Source organism: Cryptomeria japonica, chromosome 8, assembly GCF_030272615.1.
Source record: "Cryptomeria japonica chromosome 8, Sugi_1.0, whole genome shotgun sequence".
Classification (NCBI taxonomy): domain Eukaryota; kingdom Viridiplantae; phylum Streptophyta; class Pinopsida; order Cupressales; family Cupressaceae; genus Cryptomeria; species Cryptomeria japonica.
In genome coordinates this window covers 381943117-381963241 of record NC_081412.1, presented here as the reverse complement: position 1 = coordinate 381963241, position 20125 = coordinate 381943117, and the positions used below count along the sequence as shown (strand labels likewise).

General features: G+C 34.1%; 1 protein-coding gene and 1 long non-coding RNA gene across 3 annotated transcripts in view; both read left to right on the top strand.

The window, feature by feature from the left end:
• The window catches only part of LOC131066856 (nuclear poly(A) polymerase 3), a 60968-nt gene extending 58063 nt beyond the window's left edge, over positions 1-2905 (top strand). Inside the window, exons 8-11 of one of the 2 annotated variants that reach the window (XM_058001729.2) lie at positions 1360-1422; positions 1517-1816; positions 1914-2096; positions 2202-2905. In XM_058001729.2, the coding sequence (XP_057857712.1) occupies positions 1360-1422; positions 1517-1816; positions 1914-2096; positions 2202-2570 (915 nt within the window). In that variant the 3' untranslated portion in view covers positions 2571-2905. The remainder of the gene's footprint in view (positions 1-1359; positions 1423-1516; positions 1817-1913; positions 2097-2201) is intronic. The other variant, XM_059209646.1, reaches the window with a different exon arrangement.
• A 9824-nt stretch (positions 2906-12729) lies between these two features.
• On the top strand, positions 12730-17327 carry LOC131066857 (uncharacterized). The gene is made up of 2 exons (XR_009111738.2): positions 12730-12986; positions 17081-17327. It is a non-coding gene; the product is annotated as an uncharacterized LOC131066857 (long non-coding RNA).
• The last annotated feature ends 2798 nt before the right edge of the window (positions 17328-20125 follow it).

Below are 20125 nucleotides of genomic sequence, written 5' to 3'. Positions count from 1 at the left end.
ATATTGGTTTCACTTAATATAGAACATGAAAAATGAAAGTACATATTGAAGGTCCCTTGATATGGTGCGAGGCATATACAGTGTACACCATTAAAAGAGTATGTATGGGAGTGATGACCCATGAGGGCCCTAACTAAATATAGATACAAGCTATGTTTAGAAGGCACATTCAAATATGCAAGTAAAGCCGACAAGAGCCAATGGTATAATATATGTGTTGGTAACTCAAAGGGACCCTCAAATTGGATATGCCTTTAAAAAAAATGTCTTGCAACTTGCTTCTAAGAAAGTCTATATCTATAGTCCAAAAAAATAATTTGGCATTGATTCAAAGCTTGGATCTTTTGTCGAGGGTGTCATCTTTCCCTTCCATTTTATATTATACACATTGTAATGTTTCTACTTTATTATCTTTAATATATTATAGGCTTAGGCCTTTTGCCAAAAAAAAAAATAAAAAAATGTGAAAATGTGGATGGGTATGTTTGCTTGCTTGGCCTCCCCCATCTTTTTTGTGACTGAATTATATTTTCTCCACTTTCTTCAAGCTTATAAAATATCTATACCCTCAAGTTGGATATATTAATTCCACATTGGTTCCATCATCATTGTTGCAATGGGTGTGATGGTTGATTGGTAGTAAATGAGTATGTTTGCTTGCTTAGTCTCCTCTCACCTCTTCTGTGATGAAAAAAAAAACTACTCTTACATGCTTCTAAAAAAACTCAGATTTCTTTTTCTAAAAGTCTCTCACGTAAAAAAGAGTGTTTTATTTTTGTTTTTATGATTAAAAAATTCTCATATCTACATCCAAAAAATTAATCCAACACTGGTTCAAGGCTTGGTCTGTAGCAACAAACATAGTCCAATCTACCATGATCCTTATGCCAATGAGGATGATGCCACAATGGAAGTGGCCCTGGTTGATATAATGGTTAATTGATTGCAGATCAGTATGCTTGCGTATTTAGCTACCACTCTCCTCTTATGTGGCTGAAGAATTAAAAAAATTTCTTCTGACAAGCTCCTAAAAAATTCGCTTTCTTCTCTAATTGGACATGCCTTAAAAAAAGTGTATCAGAATTGCTTCTGCTACTAAAATGTCCTCAATAAATGTGGAGTGTCCATTTTAACAATATATTTGCCACATTCAAATGAAGAAGTAATAGCTATATTTCTCTCTTATTGGCAGCATATTGGTTGTTTCAAAAAAGTATCAATAATCATAGCACAGTATGCATGTTTCGAGTAGCTATATATTGTTCAGCAGTATAAAAGTTTGAGTCTGTTCTATATCTTCCTCTCTAGGGTGGTTATGCATTTACAGCTATGTGACAACGTATATCATCGGATTTGCAGACCTTCCGTTCAACCCTGCGATGTATCAAGTTCTGGGCTAAGAGGAGAGGAGTATATTCACATGTAAGATACAACTCAGCTATTCTGATGAAAATAATCCATAAAGATCTTCAAAGCCAGTTCTCATTTATTAATTGTATTTTGTAATTGTTTTTAGACTTTTGGGTTTCTTGGAGGAGTACACTATGCTGTTCTAGTTGCACGTGTTTGCCAGATGTTCCGATATGCCTCTGTCAGTATGTTGGTGTCCAGGTTTTTTGAGTTGTATGCATGTTGGCCATGGCCAAATCCAGTGACATTGGTTGATGTCCAACGCGAACAATCAGATAGTGATCGATATCATCAAATGCCAATTATCATACCAGTGCACCCTTATACCTGCTGCAGTTACAATGTTACAAGAAGCACATTTTCCAAGCTCGTGTCAGAATTTTTGCGTGGTCGGGAGATAATCAGGGTGGGCCTTTTCCTATTAGTTTGCTTGCCGATAATATAAAAAGAGCTTTTCATTATATGTATGTATGCGCGTGTAATTTTTTCTAATTCTTCTGCAGAGCATTGAGAGAAATTGGGGATCTTTACCAAATAGTGCCGAGTGGGAGGGTCTTTTTGAACCGTTTCCTTTCCTCTCGAGCTATGAGTATTTTGTTCAAATATATCTAACAGCTTCAGATGTGGATGACTTGCGAAATTGGAGGGGCTGGGCTGAATCGCGCTTCCGCCATCTTCTCTTGAAGGTACATTGTATTCTTTACCTTTTTAATTTTTTGCATCATGTCTTGTTGATTTTAAGAATACCAGTCTTCGCAAAACAGACATAATTTGTGCCTGTTGGCATGCAGTTTGAAAAGCTGCCAGCATATTGTGATCCAAGTCCAGCTCCATATTTTGATGAGAATGGGAGGGAGCCTCACTGTTATTTTTTCTGGGGTTTGATATTCACGAAAAATCTTTGTGTGGATATGGCTGCTTTGGAGGAAGGGTTCAGGGTATATCTCAGCAATGGATATGAAGGTCGGCCTGGATGTGATGTTTATTTGACCTTACTCAATCGCTTTCAGTTACCATCATTTGCTTATTCCAAATCGTCGGAACGTAGACAGCGCTCGCAACCATACTGGACCAATGAAAACTATAACCAATACAATGGAACTTTGCAATATTTACCAACCTACGTTCTTGACTACGTTCCATTGCACACTGCAAATTAGAAAATTGAAATTTGTAACTTACGGACTTGAGTAATTACATTTCAGAGCTGGAGTAATTTGATTTGTGAAGTGAATAAACACAGAAATTTCGGCATGCATATAGGAGTGAATATAATGCAATATAGTTTGCAATCCAATCGAATCTTGTAATCTGAATTGTAAATGTCAGTCAAATGAGATAGTGATGCTCGGTTTCTTACTTGAAAGTAAACTGAAGCTTTTTTTTTGAAAATTGTATAGGGGAAGACACAATGTTCTTCAAGATTCTGAGATTTATACAGTTCAGTATGCTTGTGTACTTGCAATTGACTATATGAAGCTTTTTTTTTGGAAAATTGTATAGGGGAAAGACACAATGTTCTTCAAGATTCTGAGATTTATACAGTTCAGTATGCTTGTGTAATTGCAATTGACGATTCATTTTAAAGATTTTTCAATTTTTTTATGTGCTTAATTAAAATAAATAATTTATACACACATGATATTGTTCATGTATCAATATATAGATGTATGTATATATTACATACACATTAATATATACATCAATGAACATGAACATATGTATGAACATATATACCAACATATAACACATACAAGCATATATGTATACCCAAGAATCTATATATGCATACATATACAAAATGTATGTGTACATGTACATGAGCACTTTTTTTAATGTATGAAAATGTGCAAATACATGTACATACATGTTCATATGAACGCATATTCATTTGTATATATATTTATGTCTATAAACACAAATGCATATATACATTAAATAGATTATATATAGAGATGTATTTATATAAATCTACACATGTATGCATCGACAAAAGTGAAAAATTCTATTATTTATCCCCTTTTGTGGACAATGAAACAAAAGTGCAAATAGCAGTTCGCTCAGATTTTACCACAACATGATTTTATTTTCAAGGGGCTTGATTTTAACATTTCAAAGTTTTGATATTAAATGAACTAATGTTCTTACAACTTAAAAACCAAATTTTCTTGCATTTTTGAATGGATTTAATGCACAAAGTTAATGCAGATGGTGAAAATCTAATTCCCAATTCGTATGGTATAGAACTTGTGGGTTGCCCATGAAAAGTTCTTAGAATAGATGACCATGTTTCATCACAAGGCAATTTTGAGATTTTTTTTTGTATATAGGAAAATTAAAAGACTTTTTTTCTTAAGGTCATTTTTGGTATGATCTATTGAATAGATTGCCTTGGAATCAATTGTTCATGAGATTTTTTTTTTAAAATTTGAACTCAAAGGTTGCTCTTTTTGTCTCCAATTTCGGCATGTCCTCTTTTTTGAGATTTTGTTTTTGTATAGGCCTCACTTTGTAAATTGCATAAATCTATATGGCTAAGAAATTAAAGAAGTTATTAGCATCCCATCCTAGTAATGGATTTTGGAATTGTTTATACTATAAAAGCCATTGATATTTAAGTTTTATAATCATTATAATATAAATATTAATTTAAAGTTTAAATGTTAAATAAAATGAAGATAAATTAAATATGAATTTGTAAAGTAATCAATTTATGTGAAATTATTGCTAAGAAAAAATTATATAAATACAAATTTTACTATTAAAAACATTTCAATAATTCGTCAATGATAGATTAAATCTAAGTATATGTTTCACCACACTTTCATAAACTTTAATTTTCTCGTACAAATTTTTAAATTCTTTTTAATACTCCTTTTGCGACAATATGTTTGAGAACTTAGAATGGATGATAACATATTAAAAAAATTAGCTAATATACTCTTTCAAAAATTACCTTTATTAATAATTAATAAATTATTATTTTTTAATAATAGTTTAAGATTTTATTAATTGTTATAATGAGTAAATGCTTTTATCATAAATGGGAATCAATGTGAACATCAATGGGTAACTAAAAACCTTAGGAAACACACAATTGCTCTAAGTCACAAAATAATTAGAGAAATATCTAAATGCAATGCAATGAATCAAATGAAAAAAAGCAATAATGCATTTCAAGCATGCATCAGTGTTACTTCCATTGCTCTTCTTGACTTTCGTGATCTATGATAATGTTGCTGTGAGAATTGCCTCTTAGTACTGTAATGGTGAAAAAGGGTGAATGATGGAGCGATCAAGAGGAAAGCTTTTCTTCCCTCCGAGGAGAGATGAAAGTTTCATTGTGGATTTCCCTTCAAACACCTTATTCACGTTACATTTAAAAGAGGGGGGAATTCACTAGATCCAATCTCTTAGGGTAGAGATTGAATACTAAATGAATTGATAATGGGATAAAAATGATAAGCTAACCCCTCTTTTAGAATGGAAGATGTTTGAATTATGTGTTGTAGAACTAAGTGTAAAAGTAGCAAAGAATTGATTATAACTCGAGATAGAAGCGCAAGATGAAGTTGTGCACCTGGATCTGGCTATAATATGTCAAGACGAAGTTGCCCTGCGAATGAGGAAAAGTTGTTAGGACTATGCTGAAAGTGTCCATGGTCCTTCGAAAAATCCACGAAACGAAAAGGGTTTTTCTGCCTCTGCAAATGGAGTCCGAATCTGCAAACATAGATGCACACCTGCAACTTACACACAGAAAAGAGAGGAAAAGGGGTTGGGATTGGGGGGTTTGCTTTCAGGTCAAACCCCAGTTTTGGAATTAACCAAATGATGAAAGAAAGTACTTGCAAGTAAATGTAAATGAAAGACTGAAATGAAAGTCACCTCAAGGGAGGTTGTAGATAGAATGTAGGTAGATTTTCTTGTATGAAATTGAATGTTGAAAGGGATCTCCTGGTTGAATCCTTGACTTGAATGCAACACCTAGCCTTGAAGGGAGACTTGAGAATGCTCAATGATAGAAAAGAATGCTTGAATGCTTGAATGCTCTTGAATGCTTGAATGCGTGATCTCATGTATCTGACTTATCCAAATTTTTAATTATACAAATGGGAAGGACAAATGTGGTATATATACTTGTCAATTAGGGTTAATTGACTGATTTTCCGTCACAGGCCGACACAGGGAAAGTTTTTCCCGCTTTATGCAAAGTCCAATGCAAAGATAGGACAAAGGGGCCCCCAAAATAGGGCAAGGACCATGGTGCCACGCCCTCGTCCTAGGAGGACAGGGGCGCCACACCCCTGTCTTAGGGGCCACGCCCCTGTCTTGCCCTTGTCTCAGGACATGAAGCAGGTTTAGGCAGTGCGAAGGGTAGAACAAGACAATTTCTAGGGGTTGAGCAAGTCTCGGGTCTCCGATCAAGCTTGGGGATTCGAATCGCCAACGTGAGGACCCTAGTGTGGTCGCAAATTGCAAGGGTCACAATTTTATGACACTACAAGTACTATTTTAGCAACATGATCATACATAAACTCAAAGACTGGTTGTTCATGATTGATGATGAAGATTGCTTTTATAGATTTTTGATATTGATAAACGATGGAGATCTGATGAGAATGAATTAAGATCAATGGATGAAATTCAATGAGATGAATTGATTGAGACATAGCTAATTGCATGATTTAAAAATTTAAATTAATTAATCAGTTGAACTTAGTGTTAGTTGAGAGATGGAAGTGAAGATATAACCAATAGTAAATAATTAAAAAATATTTAACTGAGTGCATGTGAAGAATAAATAAATAAAATAAATTTTTTATTAATTTTTAGTGAAACTATGTTTAAAAGAATGAATAATTAAATAAATTAAAGACTTTTTTTTTTAGTTAAGTACTACCATTATGAGGGTAGATCCCTATATTGATAAAAAAAGATATTACATAGAGTTTACAATGGAATTAATCCCATTAGCGATCTCAATTTGAGAGGTCGAGAAAAGGTCCCCATAAATGATAATATAGTTAGCAAAGGGATGTTGGAAAAATAGGTGTTGTACACCTTGCATAATAATGCTTGTAATTGTAATATTTATTTATTATGTGAGTTTCCCATTACCATGTAATGTGATATTTATTTATCTGATGTTGCACATGGACTTGTAACATGTAGAGATTCATTGGGAATATTCTTAGGACTATTTGATAAGTTGTATTGTATATTATATTTATTTAATATTAGGGAATGTAAATTAATAAAGTACCCAATATTAGATGTGGGGTCAATGGGGTAGTTAGCCCATGGTATTTGCACATGGTTTTGATGTAATACTGCTTGGTGGTTTTGTGGGAGCTTGTGTCTATAAAAGCAACCACAAGGGTAGTTGTTTGGGTTAACCAGTAAGCCAGTGAGCCGGGTTTAGTATTTGTGGAGGTTGGAAGCATTTCATGGGATGTGTGGCTACATGCTTGTTCACATGGATTTCTTGTTGATGGTTGGCGTTTTAGAAGCTTTCATGGATGTATTGTAATGTTGCATTGCTGAAATATACATGGATGCTTTTGGAGGCTGAGTTTTTCCCTCATGAGGGTTTTCCCAGGGTATATCTTGTGTCATCTTTGATGGGTATGTTGTTTATTCTTTGCATGTGGATTCTATGAGTTTATTTTGTTGAAATCTCAATTGGGTTATGTGAAAATTGACATAAAGTTGGCTACAAGTTTCCTTACAAGTGGTATTAGAGCTATGGTTTTATGGTGTTATAACCCTAGGTTGATTCTATGAATGCATGAAAGAATGTTAGACAATGCAAGATATGAGGGTTTGTTGTAGGTTGTGGGGTTGTATATTTGTGCGCATTTGTTGTAGATCTGGTGTTATAAAAATTTGTTTCAAAATGGGTTTTCATGGATTTGCATTTTGGGGGTTTTGGGGATGAAGTTCACATTTGACCCCATGGGACAAAATGGACCCCATGGCTGTGATCAGGGAGGCGGAGAGATGAATTTTGATGTATAATTTACCCCATTTTGGTGACAGAGGCTTGAGTTTGAATTTTTTTTAGATGGTACGACCGTGCCTACATAATGGTGTCATCAGAAAAAATATATTATATTTCCTGCTAAACTCATCGACTTTTTTGTTTTTGGAAAAAATATTAGAAAAAAAAATAAAAATGAAAAAGGCGTAAGGAGAGAAAAAAAAACATATTGTGGGGTGGGGGTCCGCAGATCCCTCACGACCCACAACCTTGCAACAAGTGTAGGCCGACAATGGCTGGTACCACTATCGGTACCTACTGTCGGCCCTGCTTATAGTGGCACCACCACGTGCTAACGATAGGGGCCCTTGTTTGTGGGGAAACCCTGGCGGTGGGGTTTAAACCCTCGCCAAAACAAAAATAAGAAATGTTCGCCATGACTTTTTAATAAAAAAATTATATTTGTTTTTATAAAGTTTTTTATATAAAAAACTTTTGTAATTGTCGCCAATGAAATTATTAAACGCCATGTATTCTTTTATATTCTATGTTTGATATGTGGATACGTCTAGCCAAGGGCTGATTTGTTTTTTATGAAAAAGGAATTTATGGCATATTGGGAAAAATTGGAAAATATTTTTTGAGGCATATTGGCAAAAGTTTTGGAGTCCATGCTTGCATATAGCGTGATAGGTTGTATTTCTTCCACGGAGCATAACTTGGGTGTATGGTGTCAGATTTTTGATTTCTTATTGTTGTTGGAAAGATGGTTTAGTGTACTTCATGTTTATATGATCAATCTTTTTAAATTTTGTTGTTTGGGTAGTGAAATGTCATCTAGAAGTGACAATTACCTTTATGGCTTCGAGAGGTCATAACTTGGGCATATAAAGTCAAATTTTGGACTTCAAATAGTCGATGGAAAGCTCTTGGAGAGAGCTACACTTTGGTTCAGGTTTGGAGTGAGTTTGATATGATTTAATTGCTGATATTTTGACCTGAGCTGCTTATGGGGTTTTTTGACTGTGGTGACATTATAAGTTTATGACATGTCACATATTGGAGATTTGGAGTTTATGTCATTGTACACTAAGTATTGTATCTCAAATTGCTTACATATTGACATGGTTATTAGTTTTGGTTTGAGTATGTATGTTACATTGTTGGGTCTACAAGTTGTGCAGTGTTGTAGATGGTCTATACTTACATGATTGCATTTATGGCTTGGATATGGGTTGTCTATGGACATAGACCTTTCATTGATGATGCATATTCAGATTGGTGGCTTAGTTTAGTCATATGGTATGTTGATTTTATTGTCATGTTGAGGAGAGATGTTGTTACCAGGTACAATCATGATGGAGGACCTATGGTGTTGACTATGTGATGCTGACAAGTTGGATACAATGGGAGTTGGATGCTTGTTTTGTGGAGGTGATCATGATTCCATGGTTGTTCCTTGTGTTTAGGGACTTTGGGATGACACGATTGGATTTGTTGATAGGTGATGATTTGATTTGGATTCTTGATTGGTTATGACGATGCATCTTTTTATTTGAGGATCATGGCTACTTTGGCTTTTGGGAGCTCATGATGCTAACCTTGAGTTCTTTGATTATTAGATGGCTTTGGTTGATTCTTATGTTAGAGGATGGTTTTATCATGATATCATGGATAGCTTAATTACACTTTTAGTAGGAGATTTTGATAGTGATGATGTGGCGATATAGGATTGGTTCTTGATTATTTTTTGAGGGTTTTGTATCTTCTTGGTTTGGAGTTCATGGTTTACTTGATGTTATTGACTTTCAAGTATATGTGTGTAGACCTGGATGATCTTCATTTAGGAGATTGTTATCACGATGCTATGGAGAGCTTTATATCACGATTCCGTGGGAGCTTATGGCAGTGATGTGTATTCACCATTGGATGGTGGATGATCTTCTTAGTGTGTAGATGTTGGAGGATGCCTTAGATCCCGTTGTTGCAAAAGGGTCTTTCACATTTGTAGGTACATTTGTAGGAGATGGTTATTTTCATGATACTTGAGAATGTTGACATCTTGAGGGCTCAAGGAGTCCTTGGTTGAGGTGTGGTTTTATGCTTTCATTTGACATGTTATCTTTGTTTGAGAGGATGGTTGATATTATGTCATGGTGAAATCTTGATACTAGTTTAGAGTTTTGGCATGATATGGTTATTTGATATGTTCATATGGATCACGTTATCTCTTTGGAGGGGATGGTTAGCTCATGTTTTCATGTTATTCTCATGATTCTGTGATTGGAGCTTTGACATTGATCTTGGTAGTAACATCAATCAACATACAAGTTATACTTAAATGAATTCAAGGTGCATTCCAATTACACCACTTGGATAAAATGCTTCTTTGGTCTGTTTCACACATATCATCTAAACTTCAGCAAGGGAATATAATATTGGCCTGATCATGGCCTCTCACTATGGATTTTTATGGCACACAAGTCATCATTACATCAAACATCTCAACAATGTATTATTTTATTAAACCCTCATGATAATATTTACTATGAAAAGACACACACAAACATCCATATCTTTCCCAAATGATCAAATAAACCAAATAAATTTGTAAGAGACTTGTGCAAAAATTTAAAGAAGAATCTCAACAAGTTTGAGCCTTTTGATATGATGCATTACAAAGATATAGTTTTCTTAATGCTTGCTAGAAACCCTAATTTTATCATAAACCTTCTCTCACCAAAAATATCATAACTCATTCAAAACTTAATAAAATTGGATAAGATCAAAAGGAAATGAAACTAGAATCATTTATCCACATTTTCATATTGGTTTCAACCCATTATTATATCTTACCCATCCATACCATACATTTCTTTCAGTTTATTATAGAAAAATCAGTCATTCAAGATAGCCTTCACCAAAATCGCCATATCTTACACAAAATTCAATCAAATTTAATGAGACAAAAATATTTGGAAATGAGAAACAAATATATTTACATCTATATATTACACTCTTCAATATGAGGCCATAAAAATGTCGTACAATGGCATGTTTCAGACTGTAAATTATAAAAAACTTCAGAAAGCAATGTAAGGATGCTACAAAAATAACTTCCTTCTTTATTCCGTCCTTCTCCAACCTTCTCTAACCTCCAAATTCAAGTTTGTGAACAAAATTTATACAATTTTCATCATATTCAACTACCCAAATAATCTACAACTACGCATAAACAACTTTTAACAAACTTTAAAAAAGTTGTCATGACAATTTTGACAACTTTTGAGCAACTTTTACAATTTTTATCCAAACGACTCAAAACTTGACATAATGATCCAAAATGATCATGAATGGTCAGAAATGACCTTAAAAATATTAAACAACACCAAAAAAAGAAAAAATATTAACTTTTCCTCTTGTAGGCATATTAGGTTGTAAGGATGCTCTTGCACCATTACTTCATGGTGATGCTATGTTGCATTTAGAGTTTGGCATGGATTTATTGGTTAAAGTTACTCATGGATACTTGAAGACATAGGTGATGCTGGTATTCACTTGTTATTAGAGACATGCATTGAGATGGTTGATGGTTTCAATAGGAAGACCAAGGAGAATTCACTTGGTATAGACTTGAGAGGATATTTCTCTTAGTTTGAGTCATGATGACTTGGATAGCTTGATGATGATTCTCATACCCACTCTTGGTCTACTTAGTAGTTTACTACTTGAGAGGTATTGTTCATTGTTCCTGTTGTCATGAAGGATTGCACCTGAAAACGCTAAGTGTGAAACCTAGCAATCTTGTGAAACATGGGAATACTTTTATGCCTGTGGGTTGCCTATCTTGAAAGTAGACCTCCGGAGACCAGGCCGACTTCCTGTCTTGATGGATCTCCTTCAACTAAATTTTTATGAGAAAAGGGTAAAAGGCTTGCATGTGATGAAAAACCTATCCTAATGGAGGTGATACACCAAAATTATGGAGTTTTAAATTTCTGCACTAAAACTATAACAATTGCAATACAAAATGAAAACACTTCACAAATAAATTAGACCACCGAATTCATAAACAATTCGTGAAAAGGTTCGAAGCTATCCAACTTCTGCATGTAGGAAAAGTGAATTTTCACAACATGGAAGGAATTGGAAACCAAGTGAACACAACCCACAACCTGAATCACTGTGAAATTATCCTACTCCTGCAAAGCAAAAGTGAGACAAAGAAAAGGCTTGTAAAAATCACAATAAATCTGTCAAATCGCTCACCTGACAATGAGAAAGCAAGAAATACTGATAAGGAAATAACTTTGTATTACAAAATTGAATAAAATATAACTCTATTACAATAACTGAAAAACTGATAAGTACTGAGATACAATGCTTTTTGCTGTATGTGTAAGCAAAAAGAAAGAACCAGAGGGAAAAAAGGAGGAGAAATGAATATATAGAAGACTCCTTAAAAAAACCCTAAAAAAAAATCTACATGAGAAAAAGCCTTGGGTGAATTTGCCCAAAATAGCCTTAAAAACTCATGCATAACCCTACCGAAAATAGCCTACAATGTTCAAAATAGGTCTTCCACTGATACTACATGAAAAAGACCCCTGTGCTAAAAATAGAACTGTCACCTCTGTTGCCAAAAATAGCTCATTTGAAAAAGCATTAACCTCTGAAAATTCTACATGTTCCGAGCTGCTAAATATAACTCCCATGAAAAAGTAAACTCCGTGTTCAAAAACTATGCATGATCATGCTGCCAAAAATAGGTCATGAACTGAAAAAACATCCCCTCTGCTGAAACTGCATGTTACCCTTGCTAAATATAGCTCTGAGAAAAAGAAAACTCCTTCCAGTGAAAACTGCATGATCACTGCCAAATATAGCTGAGAAGAAACAAACAAACCCCCTTCATGATATTACATGCTGCTGAAGAAAAACATCCCCTTTGCTAAAACTGCATGCCTTCCTTTCTTCTTTATAATAAGTCTTTTTTAAATAAAATAATTTGTTTTATTTAAAATAAAATCATTAATCCCTTTTGTATTATTCTTATAATTTAATATAAACTTATTAAGATTTTATTAAGATGAATCTTAATAAATATATATTAATTATAATTATAATTTAAGCATGATGAAAACTTTAAACTCTTATTATAATTTAATACATATTAATTAAGATTTTGAAAAGATTTAGATCTTAATTAACATGCATTAAATTATAATATGCAATGAACAAAAGGAAAATATAGAACACAAGGTTCTTAGCCCTTGGCACGTGGGCAAATACAATGAAGAACTAGGTCTTATGACATTTAAGTCATGACCCCACACCATATTACATGCGATGTTTGTTTCTACAAAAAAAAATAAAAAAATACAAAGCCCATTTTAGGGCATGCAACATAACTTTGAACCCTAATTTTGGCACATTTCATCTTTTCATCTTTCTGGAAACTGCTGGAGGAGCTCTTTGTTGGCCGCCATATGCATTATATTTGTTGTTTGATGAAGCTCGAATAATGGTTTGAAGGCTTTTGAGAAAAATTCTTGAGGCATCCACTTAGTCTTAAAGGCTCGGTAAAAGAACGGTATACTTTATTTTTATCCCTCTCTTTCGGGCTGAACTAGGGTTTTGGTAATATACTTTGCTTTGTCATGGAGGTTAACACAAAGAGGTTGCATGTTGTTGTTAACCATGATTTGATTCTTGGTTGCAATCTTAGACTTGTGCATCTATAAATCGTTCACTGTGACTATTGTTCTGAACTTGTTTATACCCATAGCTTCATGATTTGCACTGTGATCGTGATGCCTTTGACGATTTGTTAGAACTTACAAATCTCTTATCATCTCTTTGAAAAGTACTATTAATATACTGTGGACTGCTTTTGTAGTGCAAGTTTGCACTTTTCAATGTTTGATATTCGATGCATCTTAGTCATGTGAACCCAGTGGTACCACTATATTCATTACCTTATCCACGCATTGAATTTAAGGCTTCTTGACTGTCTATTCATCATCAGGGTGTCTTTATAGCCTATATTGAACATCACTGCTCTGCTATTTTCCTTTTTTAATCTCATATCTCTATATCTAGCATGTCTAAAAGAAAATTCTAAACCTATACTCTTGAATATTCATTGTGATTACATTGTTAGCATAACAATACACACAAATTATTAATAGAAATCATATTACTACCTTTATCAAAGTGATGATAGTGATGTTTGTTGCTTCTTACCATCTAACTCCATCCCGTGGCTTTATATTTGCAAGGTCTTTGTATATTCATAGATTCATTTCATTGCTAAAAACTGTGTCTTATGTTTTGTCATGCTCCGTATAACTTTTATTTATTCATTGAAACTCTTAAAGAAATGATTGTCCTTTAACTTCTAGAGGTTATCACTTTTGATTGTAACCACTGTATTTGCAGCTTTGGAATCCTTGTCTCCTTGGTTTCCTACTTGGTACATTAGACATTACATCTATGAATATTATGGACTATTTTTTGACATTGAATTTATGCATCTGTGATTATTTATTCTCTGTGCAATGACTTCATACTGTCTCTGATTCATATCCCTGATTGGAGAGGTTTATTCTCTTGATTTATATGCTGCTCAGTACCTCTTTCAGTGAGTAAGATTTTATGATTTGTTTATGGCAGAGAAAGTTTCATATTACTATAGAATTTTTTTCTTTATGAGCTGCACCTTGATTGCAATAAAGGCCATCAATGTTGTTATGCTATTTTATCTTTTTTTGACAGTAACTGTGAAGTTTGAAAATGTTGCTAACTACAACACTTTTAGCAGGTTTATCGCTGCACTTTGTCTCTATATAGCTTCTCTGATCTTTAGCTTGCAAGATCACCATATTTTGGACAGAGGGCTATCATATATTTCTCATACTTTTGTTGCAACTTATCTTAGTCAGGACTGCTATTTTCAGGGCTATACCACTATAACTTAAAACTTTGCTTTACAATGAATGATTATTGCTTGAGGAATATCACTCTTTTAACAGTCTCTTTGATTGTCATATATTCATTAACATCTCTGACCTCTGTTTATTATGAATCTTTATCATATTCACATGTTTGGATCTTGTAGCTACTATATTTTTATGCTTGCATCACCACATAACTATCTTAAATGAGTTGTTCACCATTGAGTACCGCTTTGTGGTATTTACTTGGATTGTAGTCCCGATTCAATTTTCTAGTATTATCATAATAAATGACACTATTAAATACTTTTCCATGGACTGTAGCTATGTCCTTCAAATGTTTCTTCATATCTTGCTCAAATCACCACTTAAACTCTTGGGCGACTCTCAACATGGCTTAACCGAATGGAAGATCTATATTGACTATGAAATCTATGCCTTCTCTACAAGAAAGTTTTCTCTGTGAAACTTTGTGCTCTAGGGGATTAACCATATCCTTCCATGTGCTCCCATTATTCATGACTCTACTTACTGCTATACTGCCCTTATTACTTATATGATAGTCGAAATCTTTGATTTTGCCTTAGACCTCTGATAAATTATATTAGTCTTTTGGGCTGCTATAAAGCCTATAGGTGACTGTGATTCACTATTATTGACTGTGTAGCTTGGCACTATGATGCATCTTTGCCTTGGATGACCTAACTGTAGTACAATATCATTTTGACTACATTCTTATAATAAGAAGAGTATCTTTGTGAGTTTTCTTTGTTGCTATAATTGGGGTATTTGGATAGTGTTGGAGACTATGTGACTGGTGATTGTCATTGCTTTTGTGAACTAACTTGGCTGTTAACTGTGCCTCTATAAAGTTTATGACAATCAAGATTATCTATGCTGTAGCTGTTCACTATATTCAAATTCTCTTAAGACTATCGCTTGTTTCAATCATCTCATTGTCACTGTGAATTAGACTGTACCTAATCTGTTTTACTAGTCATTGCCCTCTTGAAGATTTGTTAGGAAATAACAATCATGTATGTCATATTTTCATTATGGTGTTATGGCTGGTAAGACTTATGATTGTATCTTACCTTTGAGCTCTTTTGATTGGTTGTGGTTGATACCATGAAGACTGTCATGAATAATTTAATACATAATAAGACTAACATTCATTCCATTACACCTCCATACTCCTTATACTGTCCTCTAATATTGATAAGTGGCTATGCTAGCAATGTCTTATTACCAATAAAGATTGTATATTGTTATCTTTTAGATCAACATTCCTTATCAATTGTAGATGTTTTGTAAAGTCTTTGAATAGTGTTCAAGATACTATCTTATATAATGTTTGTGATCTCTTGAATCAATGTTTACTCCTCCAAAGGGTTTTTCTTTGTTATTGTATTAGATTACACTCTGCTATGACAACTTATTGTCTGAGTTTGATACTCTTTGTATTCCATGACAGTCTTTGGTTACTGTTGACAGTGATGAGATTTTTATAACAATATTGTTTCTCTTTTTTCTGAGATAACCCTAAAGGGTTTGAAGGCACAAAACTCACATGATATTTTATTGTTGGATCTAGCTGTTTATATTTCCTGTGAAGCTCTTTAACAACATCCTTACCCTCACCACTTCTACTAATCACTATCACTGTTCATTTCATGGATTGTCTTGTCACTTATCAAAAACTTCTAATTTATCTTGCTTGTGAAATCTTTGCAAAGTTTGATAAATCCTCTAACTGTCATAACCATGATTTTGCTTTGTCTGTTGAATGATTGCTAAGGGATCCTTCATTGATTATGATGTATGCTATGTGTCTATCATTGGAGCATGGATTCACTGTTAAAGGAGTTGTTCTCTCACTGTTTAGAGTCTGAAAGTCACCTCTTACTTCATGAATGGATTATGACGCTTTTAGCTATTCACTGTGGCTTATGTGACGACTTTTGAAAACTATAACCACACCTTTTCTTTTTTGTTTTTCATACCTGATTTGGATTCTTTTGACCTTTTGATAGTGAGCTCTATTGTGACCTTTTGCTTATGATTGCCCATGTGAATGCAATGAGGACTATCTTTAATATTTGAAGATGCTTCTTTGAATACACTTTGACTGTCCTTTCTATCCATTGACCTTCTATCAGAGTGTTGTAGTTGTTCTAGGACTACATGAATTTTGGTGCATTCACTGCTTATGATTATGACTATCATCTATTAGTACAATGTTATGACTGTGTTCTCTATCCATTGTTACTTTGTTGTTCTTTCACACTTTTGTGATGGCTTTAGTCACTTGTTAAATATTGAATGCAGTCTTATTCATTGTTGTATGTGCTGTCATTGAATGGCAGTTTATATTATCATTGAGTGGAATACATGGGACCGTGGATATTGTTGTATTCCTTGTTTAAAGAGATGATTAGAGTCACCTCATGAGTGATGATCGGTATGCTGAGCTCAACCCTTCTGGGAGCCCATTTTAACCCACATACTTGACATTCATGAAATGGAAACCTATCTCTGCACATGAAACAAACAAGTTAGATACAAACATGGTTCTTGCAGACCTCATGGCATCATATTTGTACCATTTCTCTTATGTTCTCAATTTGATTATAGCAGTGTAGTGTAGGCACACTAGGAGTATCATTGTGTATGTAGGAGTGAAAGGAATAACCCAAAGCTTTAACAAAACTATTTTATCTCTCTCTTTCAGGTCATCATATGGAGTGGATAGCAAGATGTTTGGATCAATGAAGCTGATCGAAAGAATCTTCTTCAGAACTAATCAACCTATCTAGGCAATGATGTGTTCTTTCTTTCTTTTCCTTTTTCATACATTCTTTTATTTCTTTTGTGTTTACGTTTCTATGATCAATGAGATCTTTTCTCAGCTATTCCCATGACTTGTGTGGGATCTTGTAAACAATTTGTTTTCATAAATAAAAATGTATTTTATGCAATGCTGAACTTGAATATCTCTTATTTGGTTTAAACAATTGAACATTTGAAAATGAATTCTTTGTATAACATACATGTTTATTTATGAATGCAATAATAAATTTATATATTTCCACTTCTCTCCAATGCAATCTTGATGTTACTTAATTAAAATTATTGTATATCTTGAAACATACTTTTGGCTTTCAAACTATGATGTAAAGATGGAGAAACTAATTTTTTTTTGCACCTCTTTTAACTGCAATATATGAGGCCTGTAAGAGGTAACCAAATTTAGGTGTGATAAAAAATTGATAACATTTTTGGTGACTTCTCAGGGGTGTTTTGCTGCTAAACAAGTAGAATCCAGTAGCCTAGCATATCCATTGGGCATTGAGTCAAATCTTCCCTTTTGAAAATCTAGAACTTCAACCCAACACTTAAAGAAAATTGAAAATGAAACTACAAAGGCTCTACATACAACTGAGCTCTGACACTGAAACTGAAAACAACAAAGTGTTGAAAGTGCTTATTGAACTAAAACTTGCTGAAATTTAAAAGTCAACACTCAAAATAGAAAAACTGAAACTGCAGAGTGTTGAACAACACTTATTTAAATCAAACTAATCCAACTCGACTTATAGTTGGGCCTGACAAACTACTGAAAACAAAATTGGAACTACTCTACTATACTATGTACATATGCAAACTGCTAGTACTTAATAACACAGTTTGAGGTGAATCTCATTGATAGGGATTGGAAACACCTCTCCATCCAACTTAGAAAGCTAGAATGCATTATTCTATTTGCATTATGTGATAACATATGGACCATCCCTCAAACTTGGTATGGCTACCAGTTCTTTAATCTATCCCATCAATACTTTTGTGAAAGGTTGAGCTTTGTCTGCTAGTTGAGAAATAAAGCGTCTGATTGATTGGAGACGTCCCTATAAACTTCTCATTTGACTAATGTTCTTCAGAGGTGGCATTTCCATTATAGCTTGGACCTTCTCAGGATCAACCTCGATTCCCTTCTTTGAAATGATGTAGCCAAGTAATTTCCCAGATGTCACTCTGAATGCACACTTTTTTGGATTTAACCGAAGTTTGAATTTTTCCATTCTATCTAGTATAGGGCCTAGCTCTTGAATATGTGTGGATCTCTTCATAGTCTTCACTAAAGTGTCATCAACATAATATTCCATATTCTTATGCATCATGTCATGAAAGATAGTAGTTATTGCTCTTTGGTAGGTTGCTCTTGTGTTCTTTAGCCCAAATGGCATGACATTCCAGCAAAAGGTTCCCCATGCACAGGTGAAAGCTGTCTTTTCTTGATCTCCAGGGGCTATTTTGATTTGATTATAGCTAGAGAATCCATCCATTAGTGAGTACATCTCATACGCAACAATCATATCGACTATCATATCAATGTTTGGTAATGAAAAGTCATCCTTCAAACAAGCTTTGTTGATATCTCTGAAGTCTGTGCAAACCCTAATAGATTTGTCTGCCTTTGACATAGGTACTATGTTTGAAATCCATTCAACATAGTCTATAGCTCTGATAAACCCAACTTTTAGCAGTTTTTCTAGCTCAACCTTGACTAGAAGTGCCACATGAGGGTGCATTTTACAGAGTTTTTGCTTGACTGGTTTAACTCCTTGTGTGATAGAAAGATGGTACATGATAAGATTAGGATCCAGGCCTGGCATATCAGAGTACGTCCATGCAAAATTGATCTTCTTTTCTGAGAATAGATGAGTGAAATCTTTCAATTCTTCTGCTGATAGTGATTGAGCTAAGTGAATGATGTGTGGTGTATCTTGACTCCAAATGTTCACTGGCTGAGTTGGCTCAATCAATATAGAAGACCTTTCCTAGAAGTAACTTGGCAGTATATCAAGTATCTCACCTTTGGGCACCTCAGAGAGGTTTTTACCCTTAGGTACGTCCTTTATTTTTTCTTTTTTAGATTTTGACACCGCCACAATGTGATTTTCGCCATTAGCTCTTTTATTTTTTATTTTTTTGATTTTTGCGACTAAGATACTTGATATCTTCTTCAGTCATGTTTTCACTCTGTTCACTGGTGGAAGAGTCCATAGGTTCAACTGCATTGAGGTAATAGGCTAACATATAGTCATTGGCAAAAGTAGGTACATTCATGGGCTGGTCTTGTAAAGTACAGTCAATTAGTTTTGGATGTACTAAGGATAAATTTTGGACAGGTTTGAGGGAGTTCATGGTATTGTCATCACAATTGCAGATCGAAAAGTCGAGTTCCAGAAGGATACCTTGCATAAATGTATTGAGACCAGGAAGAGTCTGAACATGATTATTAAAGTGCATGTTAATATTTAGTTGACCTAATCCAATATACCTACTTGTAGTGTCGTTTTCCATTCCCAACTGGACTTCATATCGTGGTTTGATAGCAATAAGATCAATAGACTGATTTTCACCATTTACATCAGATGATTCAGAGTTTGATGCTGAGTAGATATTGTATAAATAGGACTGTTGTTAGAGTCATTAGAGTCATCGGATGAAGTTTCTGAGTCTTCTTCAAGTGATTTAGTGAATATATGTATGGTATCAACACCAACATCTTTAATACTGTGCTCATTTATCATTTGTATCTGACACACCTGTTGACATGATCTTGATGTTTCTGTGACTCCCTGTCGTCTACTCCGTTCAGCTTCCTCTGGACTAATGACTGGTTCTTCTTTTGTAGCTTCCAATTCTTCTTGTGTAGTGCTATACCTAATTTTTTCTTTCTTAGTAGAAGGGTATATAATAGATTAAAAACTTT